Raw genomic sequence first — 10101 nt, 5'->3', positions numbered from 1 at the left:
CGGCATTCCCTGCATGGGGAAACGTGGCCACGCGTGACACGTGTCGCACGCACGTCGACTGCCGGATAAGACCATTTGTCAAATTACATTTCTGCCGAACGTAGGAGGGTCCTCCGAATTTCTTGACGCTTCAATCGCGGGGATCGACAGCTCGTCCGAGCCGGAAGGGAGGTCCGAAAATGTATGGGCGATAAAAAAAGAGAGCAAAATACTGTATATGTATAAGAGAGAAAGAAAGATTTACATTTTGAGAGAAAAAATAATGATAGCTATTTCTTGAAGATCCTGGAAATAGATGTGAAAAACTGTTTCTTTTTTTATCATACTAGTGAAAAATAAAATATTGTTTCTTTCTTTTGATATCATATATCTCTTTCTATGCCGCTCCAGGCGTACGATCCCGGCGATAGAACCGCTTTTCCAGGTCAAACGAGACAGGAAATGACTCGACGCCGCCGGCGGTTTTCGCAATTAGCGAGTTTAACGCGTTTCCCTCGTACGAGAGATTTTTCGGTCGCGCTTCCGGCGTATTGATGTATCAAACGCCGTTACCAGATGTTTCTCGCATTCAATATTTTTTCGCCGGCCGACTTCTTCGAGATGATGAAAATATCGCTCATAAGAGATGTATATTTTTACGTAATATATTATGTAAAATGATGTACTTTATTTCTTGATATTTGGAGCAGAATCTTAATCTGTCATAATATTTTTATTATATACATGATAAATGTAGCTTGTAAAGGAAAATATTTCTTATTCTAATATTAATTTTTGAATTTATATATTACACGACTAATATAATTTTTCTATAATTTTAAAGTTTCGATTACGGTTTTTTACAGATGTCCTGACAGTGGGCCACGGGCCACCAGGATGCCGACAGACGACGACTATGGCCGAAGAGATCGTCTCCTGTTGCACCAGCACCCTATCGCTCAGTACGGATCCTCGTCATCCCCGCTTCCCGGATCGAGCGCGCCGAATTCCGGCAGCGTGGGGACCCAGATTGGTTCCAATAATCCCAGCGACTGTTTCAAGCAACAAGCGGAGCAGCAGCAATTGTCCGATTTGCGTCCGGTCACGAGTACCGCGAACCAGTCGGGCCAAGAGCGTTACCAGTCGGATCAACAGACTCAAAGCAACGAGCATGTCGGGACCCGAATGGTCGATCGGCACGAGAAATCCGCGGAGAAGTCTACGATCGACTTCTCCAAGTGCGGAGAGGGTCGTTCGTCGGGTTGCGAGCGCTTTGGGCATTATCAGGCTCAGAGCGGTGAGCATGTGGGGAGTCGAATCGGGGGTGAGCGGCACGAGAAGGCCGTGGACAAGTCTTGTATCGATTATTCCAAGTGTGGAGAAGGTGGTCGTCCGTCGAGTTGCGAGCGTTTCGGACATTATCAGGTCCAAAGCGATCAGGCTCACGTCGGCGTGCGAATGGCCGAGCGGCACGAGAAGTCATCCGACAAGCAGTCGGTCGATTTCACCAAGTGCACCGTCGACGGTCGACAGTCGAGTTGCGAGCGTTTCGGGCATTACCAAACTTCGACGTTCGGTCAGTCCTCCAGTTTGCACTACAGTGCGCACGGCAGCGCCGATCGTTTCGCGCGATTCAACGATCTCAGCACGCTGCACGGCGAGCAACGGGTTTCGAGTAACGATCGTTACTCGATCTGCAATCCGGAGCTGCACTTCGACACAGCGGGCTCGAGCGGACCGGGTGAATACGCGAACGCGAACGCGCTCGTCGGGCCCTTCGCCACGGAGACGTTCCCGTCGCCGCCGTCGCCGGCACCGGCCAACGACCGCTTCGTCCCACCACCGCCATTGTCGCCCAGTCCGAGCGAGAAGTACGCCTCGAGCCAGAGCCTGGCTGGTTATCCTGCTGCTGATCGCATTTTGCCCCCCAATTCTCCGGGGCCCAAGTATGGCGCCGACAGCGCCACTTCAGCATCGCCGATGCCCGCCAAGGAGCGCTTCGCCTCCACCGAGCGGCTGTTGGCCACTCAGCAATCAACTCCCGGTGACGCCAAGGATCAACAACGCTACGCTGGACCGTCTGATCATCGTCTGCTCTCGGGGTCTTCCCCGGTCTTGGAAGGACTTCAGACGGGACTCCAGGGCGGCGGCGTCTACGCCAAGGACTCTCGTTACGCCGCCATTTCAGCGGACAGGATACTATCCTCTTCGCCAATACACGCTCCGGTACCGGAGAGATTCGTCGGCAAGTCGGAAAGATACTTGGCCGAGTCGCCCGTTCACGATAGGTATCCTCGACAGGATCCGTCAGCGACAGCACATCATGAGCGATATTCGGCGATTGCGGCGGCCACCGAGAGGTGAGTTCGAGTCAGTTTAATAGACTATTTCTAATAACTTCGCGGACTTGTTTATTAACTGGGGAGAGTTTCTATTCTTTCATATTTAATATTTCGAGTTGTAGTTGCATTTTTATTACGAAATAGAATTTTTGCGAGGTAAACTTTTTACGGCGTGCGCGTAAAATGGATTCAACAGTTTACGCGAGTCTATTTTGTATTTATGTTTTAAAATTCTCCTATGTTATTACTTAATATTTTCCGTTTGGCATGCCCGCAGGTTCCTCTCGAATTCGCCTAATCCTGAGAGCGCGCATCAGCGCTATTCATCGTCAGACCGCACGTCTCTTCAAGCCTCTTCCAGCAGTTCTGAGCAAAATCGACGTCTCTACACCGATAGAGGCGTCGAGACAGTTTGTCAAAAGTATACAGATCGCTCCATCGGCTCGCCGGCATCCGCCGACTTCGGTCGATATTCCGGCTTCCCGGAAGTCGGTAATCAGACGCGATATGTGTCCAGCAACGATCGCTTTAATGATCTCGCTCTACAGCGCTGCAACCAATCGCGGTCGATCGACAGATTCTCCAGCGATCGATACCTGGCTGGATCGTCACCCGCGCACGACGGTAGGCTGTCCGGTTCCGAGACGTCGCGTTATATCGTCTCCTCCACCGAACGTCTGCTGGCGCCGACGTCTTCCTCGCCGTCCTCCTCTTCAGAGACCGGTAAGTGCGCTGAAATTCTTGCTTCTTAATATAAGTCAAGGAAAAATATACGCTAAAAATCCGGTTTGACATCTATTCTCGATTTTCTTCATGTTGAAATACTGTCATATTTGTTTCTTATAAATATATGACACGTATTTAAATCAGAATACACTTTCCATCTACAAAATTCTTGCTTCAGTAATTCTATTTAATAACATTGGTTGAAGAAACATTGTTGTTTCAAGAATAATAAATAGATAAATTGAATAGAAATAATTGATGTATATCTCTGCAATTTTCATATTCAATATTTTATGTATTTTTTTATATCGAAATATATTTGTATAATTGAAAGATATCATTTAATATTGATTGCTCAATGCTCTTTTCCAAGCTTTGATAGAATTTTATTTCATGATTGCTTTACAAGCAATATCAATTTTCTGTTCGATATTCAGGCACCAGGTATCACTCGCCCTATACAACGTCCACCGGCACTCAATCTTCGGCTTCCAACGAGCGTTTTGCGTCAATTTCGCCGACACCCGAAGCGTCGTCGAACGTTCATCGCGGCGGTAACGGCAGTTATCAGAACACAAAGAGCACCGTCGACAAGTATCTGGTTTCGAAATCGGTTCAAAGCGGCTACGATCGTTACTCGGTCGGCCAGAACGATCATCAGTTCGGTCAAGACCGATACTTCGCCTCCAGCAGCAGTAGCGATCGTTTTCAAGCTACTTCCGGAGCTGAGCGCTTTCACGCTCCTGCTGATCGCTATTCGCCGGCACGCAGCGTCACCGAGAAATATCTGTCCTTGCCGAAGCCCAAGGACAGGTTCACCGGTCGCATAACGCCCATCTCCTGTGCCACATCCGTCGTCGCGACGTCCTCTACTGACCGCACTTATGGTTCGTCGAGTACCAGCTACGTGCCCCCGACTGCGCATACCCCCGTTGAACGATATGTACCACAACCACCTCCTGAAGTGCTCTACCCGGACAGGTAAAGATAAACACAATAAGGAATTTGGTTTTCTATTTTCATCCTTCTCTCTCTCTTATTGCAATAATACTAAAAATTTTAAGAATATATTCTTCCTCTTTTACAGCATTTCTCGAAATTCTACTATAAATGGCAATCGTTTCTATGCCGCGTAAATGTGCGTAATTTATGTCAGTTTGTTTTCGCGAAAAAAATCTTATTTCTATTAAAATACCCTGAAATTTTCCCAAACTCTTCGGCATTTCATTTCTGTTCAACCGTAAATCTGAAAGCCTTTTTCTCTTACGTTTGTTCAGGTACGTGGACAGGTATATGCCGCCCGCAGCGCACACGCCGACCGATCGATACGTGCCTGCGAGCGATCCAGGCGATCCATACATGCGTCGCGACCTTGGCTTTCATCACCACTATCGGCTACCACCGCCCGCCGGTTATCCGTACCAGACACATTTCCGGTTCCGCGGATTCGCATACGCGACGTCCAGCCGGTTAGGCGGCAGCCCAGGGTCCAGCAGCTCCAGCAGCACGGCGTCTAATCAGCGTGAGACGTTCGCCACGTCGCCATTGCTCAGGCCCAAAGTGCGCGGATCCGCGGTCGAGTTTGGCACTGCCGCCGCCGCGACGCCCACGACGACGACCGGCGTCGGTCGTCACGTGTGCACGAATCCAGCCGCCTGTTGCGGAGACACGTCCGCCAACGGTAGAGCCTGCTGCCAGATGAGGAGATCTCTGCCGCCTGGGACACTTCCAGCAATACCCACGCAGACTTCTTCATGGTGAGTACATTTATTTATTTGATATATATATATATAAAACTATATTATAAATATTTTATTAAATATTATTAGTATACTTCAAAATAAAAAATTGAAATATTTTATATATTTTACATTATATGGTAATATAAATTGTTTTGCTATCGCAGAAATAAACAAGCAATTAATTTCATAATTAACAAATCATAACATAATAAAAAATAAAATAATAAATTGAATAAATAGCTCATCCCATGAATTGCTCTGCTATTGTTCGAAACCACTGCAAATCTCTTCTTATTTATCCTTTGTGGTGCTACTGCTGCATGTCACTTGATATTCATTCGCGAGAATACGACTAATTATAATCGCACGAGCATTAATCGGCAGAATACAATTGCGCGATACTTTGCACGGCACTCCCGACGTTAAACTTTATTATATTGCAATCGAAGAACAATGCGAAAACTACGGGGTTCTCTCGAAAATCATGCAGTCACAATCCTATCTCTATTACTGATAAACAATATATAGCCGTGATCTGCAGCGTTTATTAATAATTAATTTGAAAATCCAGAGGCAAGATATTTTGCATACATTTTTTATTTTGATCATATTAAATATTTTAAGCAAGGAATTGATTGTTAAATATATTTGGATTCAAATGTATTTTGCTTCGAGTTTTGAATTTTTCGCCGATTTCGATGTAATTTGTTAATCATTATCGCATCGAGAACGCGCAGGATCGAATAATCAAAGCCGCGAAATATCTGAGGCGTGCATTAATAAATAATTAATAAATTTAATAATTAATAATTAATGAATTAATAATTAATTAATTTGAAAAGGGATATATATATTTCATGCGCATTTTTATATTTTATTATATTAAATATTTTGCACAATAAATTATGTATGTGCGTTAGTGTGTTATTATTTATATGATATATTTGGCGCTCGTTCTCGGAACGTAATAACATAATAGCGCATTCTTGTTTACACACATATCTTATATATCATATCGTATTCTTACCGGATGTTAGTCGTACGGCGTGAATTAAATGAGAAGGTATGTGACCCATGTCGTCGTATAATCCTTCGAAACGCGATTATTCGCTATAATTCGTGATTATCAGTTCGTGCAGATGATTAACTCTCGCGGTAAATAATATATAATCACGGCGACGGCTTTTTGATTGGAGTAACAAAAAGGCATGATATCTAACTTTTATCGATTTATTCGTGATACACGTGTAACTTCGCGCGTTAAAAATATCTCGTGTTTGCAATATTGAATTTCGATTATATATTTTCTGACAGTATATGGCGATGTGAATAGTCATTAATTCTCGTAATATCAGAGTGAAACCGACATGTTTCTCAATAACGAAATGTCGTGGTTACCATACGGATCGACTCTGAGTGGAATTGCGTTTAATTAAATAATATAATCTATAGTAATCTCTTATATCTTGATGTTTATTAACGGCGTATTACAAATTCGGTGTTTGTACATCATTGTAATTTGTCAAAACGCGTATTTCGAAGTTTATTCCGTCGAAATATGTTGTGCGAACATTTATTCGTTCATGTTATTCTCGTTATTAACAGAAATGTGCGATAATGATGCATAACTTTGATGATTTTCGAGTATCAAATATATATAATTTTTTGCATTGTTTTTCCGTCGCCATGTAATAAAATGCACGTCGAGTGCGATTAACGTCTGGAAGTGCCCTGCAAAGTGTCGCGCGATTGTTGTGTTCTGCTGATTAGTTTGCGCTCGCGATCATAATTAATCGTATTCTCGCGAGTGAGTGTCAAGTGCCATGAAGCAGCAACAGCGAACGATATACAAGAGAGGAGGAGGAGAAAGCTTACGATGACATCGAACAATGACGGAAGCAATTCATGAGATAAACTATTTATTCGATTTATTATTTGTCAATTGTGAAATTAATTACTTATTTATATCTTCGTGATAGTGATATACATATATTTTACACGTTACACTGTATTATATATTGCATTTGAAATATTTTAGATTTTATTTTTAAATATTTGAAAAACTTAATAAAATATTTATAACAGTTGACATTTTTTTTGTATAGACATAAAATATATTTCAATGTTACGATTAGGACTTATTTCATGATCTCGAGGAGTAAATAAATTTACGGAAATGTGTAAAATAAGGAATATCAGAAAAGAGCCAAAAGACAAAACCTTTTTTTAACGTGATTATATATATATAAATTAAGATTTAAAAATTTTTAAATTTTACATTTAAGTTCTTATTTTCTTTTTTTTCTTGAAAAAGTATACATTATATCAAATTTCAAAGCAACGGATCTATATCTCTAGATAGTTATAATTTTCGATGTAAATCGCGCATGTAATCGCTGACGAGAGGAAAAAAGAATCATTGATTAGCGAGGGCGAGCTTTAAAACAGGCGAAAGCCATAGCGTGCGTTGAGAGCTTGCTCGTGTAACAGGGGAGATTATAAAGGGAGACGGGGGAGGAATGGGATAGCTTCCGCAATATGCACATGCTCGCGTAATAATGCGCCTGTATAATAGAGCTCACGAATTAGAATGGAAAGAGCCCCTTAATTGAGGGATAAATATTATTTACGGGAGCGATGGGGACGCTGAGATTTTGGTTTAACACAGCATCTTCTTCAGTCTCGCTGTTCTTATGGATTCAACCGAAAACTAATTCTAATTTTTTATCTTAAATATATTTTATACGAGGATATTTTTTACTCGATCCTGTTATAAAGTAGTTTCTCCATTTCTGATAATTTCAATCCACTTTCGACACTTGTTTATTTCAATTAATTAACAATCATTTTATTAACATTTCTTGATCATGATAATTACGGAGAATAATTATGCGTAAAATGCTGCGTAAAATGCTAAATATAAAAATTGGAATATTATACGGAATATATATATTATATGAAATATAATATCAAAATGAGTAAAAATAAATTGAAATATTACATTATAATTGATTTTATCTGTTCGAGTTGTTTTTAACTTGAATAATAAATTAATTACGCATGAAATCTACAGTAAATATCTCCGGCATTAATTTATGATAAATATTTTTGTAATTAAACATTAGAATGTGAGATATTATTTTGAATATTATTTATTATTATTATTATTTTTTTTTAATAGCGGAAGGCATACAAGAGCATTTTTTCAGCGGATGTTCTTAGAGGCAAAAAATTTAAGCAATTATTAAAATTATTTCAAGTTTGATAAATTGTAAGTAATATTGAATCTTTCGCGAAAAGATCGTATGCATTAGCAATTTATGAGAACACTCGGTGTACATTTTGTATCTCATCCCGTTGAATAGATCAATAACAGATATACAGATATAACTACGTCATTGAAAGAGCGTATCTTGGCTCTCTGGCTATTAAAGGTACCTTAATTGTCATTGAAACATCGATTTCACGGATATGGAAGATATGAAAAGGAGTAAGACGAATCCGCTCGCGATACTCCATTAACCTGATTGCCACGACTTATTTGGAGTTTTCGATTTTTGCCACCGCCAAATGCGGACTCGCGTTCTAAATTCCGACTGGCATTTAAAAAAATGCCGTTCTTTTGAATCTTGAATAGATGCGCACTGAGAATAAAACGCGACTAATAATCAATAAGGAGTCACCGACTGTTGCCAGACATAAAAAGAGAATTGAGGACACGGAGCAAGATACTTTTAAACATCGTGGCAAAAATTCGAACAATTCAATGCCGTATAGAAAAATTTTAGGATTTTTTGCGTTTGTTGATAATGTACACTTATTTAATCGATAGCATTCCGCAGTTTTGCAAGAAATGTCAAAAAGCTTTTATTTTATACTGTGTAGGATATTGTAATTATACATTAGTTATAAATAATGTAAAGTTAATTATGTTTTACATTATTTATAACTACAGTATAATTACTGTTCTATAATGTAATTTTACTCTTTAATTGTAATTATACTAGAATTTATATGTGTAAATCTAGTGAAACCCACAATGGAGCCTGTTTAAGAAATAACGTGTATAAAATTTTATGAAAGTTTAGTTTATTTCAATCACACATTGTGTGCATGCAACAGAATAACGTTACTTTAATTCATAAATGTTCCTGGAATATCGAACGATTATCTCCAAATAATTTTCGACCGCAAAGTCGATCTTCATGCTGAGCAGTCTACTTTCTCTCTGAAACCCCTCATTCGAATTTCATCCAAATTAATCCAGATTGCTTCAGTACGATCTCTCGCGGTGAGGATGGAAGGGGATAGGGGTAGACGAATGACTCGGAAGTCGTAAGGGGGAGCATCCGGGCATTGTCTCGCGCCGGCAACGACGATGTTCCACGAGCTGCTGGCAACTTCGGTAATTATGTCGGGCTCGTGAGTTTAACTGGCCCCGTCACACGAAATTGCAATCTGACACCGGCCGTCGTCATGTCAGTTTCAATTAAGGATTTTATCCCCGCTCACCTATCGTCTCCGCTCCCCTTCTCGCTCTCTAATCTTTGACAAACGTGGCAACAATATTATTAACCTTTAATAAATATTTGTCGCATATATTATTCTTAATAAATTCTAATTTTGTATGTAATTAAAATAGCTTTGCATAGAGATAATAATGATAGATTTTTTTTTAAAGAGAATGTTATACGTATGTATAAAATAGAAATGTGACGGTATTTTTCAGCATCTTTAATTTTTTATTCAACACAATATACAGAGTGTTAAAAAAACCATTCAATATTTATATAGTAGATAGGACATACCATACCGACAACGAGTAAAAAAAACCTTAGTAAACATAGGTCGAAAACTCAATCGTTTCTGAGATACAAACGTTTTTGTTTGTTAGCATTATGATTGACTTAATGGCTTTTACGTGTCGCATGCGATGTTTACTTCAGTGTTTATAAACCGCGTTTTGAATGTCCTCATTCAATTTCCATACATACTTCATAACAGAAGATTTCACCGGCGATCAGTCAGTTGTCATCAACTGGCGATTGCGGATCTATTTGATTACACAGTTCGCGATTCTGTAAGATGATGCCAAGCGTGTATGGAAATTGAAAGAGGACATGTGGAACACCTTCTGTTAATATTGAGATAAAGATTTAGACAGATTATCTTCTCACGTCACATGGTATGTCCTATCTATCATATAAATATTGAATGGTTTTTTTTTTTAACATCCTGTATATATGTTCGGCATTTTATAAATATCTTTAATAATAAATCTTCAATAAATATCTTTAATAAATTTTTAAAAA

The 10101-nt window shown here is 40.0% G+C and overlaps 1 protein-coding gene across 6 annotated transcripts in view; it reads left to right on the top strand.

Annotated features, from left to right (window-relative positions):
• The window catches only part of LOC115244136 (inactive rhomboid protein 1), an 87811-nt gene that overhangs the window by 40820 nt on the left and 36890 nt on the right, over nt 1-10101 (top strand). For all 6 annotated transcript variants that reach the window (XR_003885325.1, XR_003885328.1, XM_029821557.1 and 3 more), the window contains 4 exons: nt 846-2339; nt 2599-3044; nt 3485-4028; nt 4325-4804. Coding sequence is in view for 4 of the 6 variants with exons in the window: in XM_029821557.1 (XP_029677417.1) it covers nt 877-2339; nt 2599-3044; nt 3485-4028; nt 4325-4804 (2933 nt within the window). In the remaining 2 variants the exon portion in view is untranslated. The remainder of the gene's footprint in view (nt 1-845; nt 2340-2598; nt 3045-3484; nt 4029-4324; nt 4805-10101) is intronic.

This window comes from Formica exsecta, unplaced genomic scaffold, assembly GCF_003651465.1.
Source record: "Formica exsecta isolate Colony F162 unplaced genomic scaffold, ASM365146v1 scaffold120, whole genome shotgun sequence".
Classification (NCBI taxonomy): Eukaryota; Metazoa; Arthropoda; class Insecta; order Hymenoptera; family Formicidae; genus Formica; species Formica exsecta.
The sequence above is the reverse complement of the archived record's forward strand: the minus strand, read 5'-3'. Positions and strand labels throughout refer to the sequence as shown.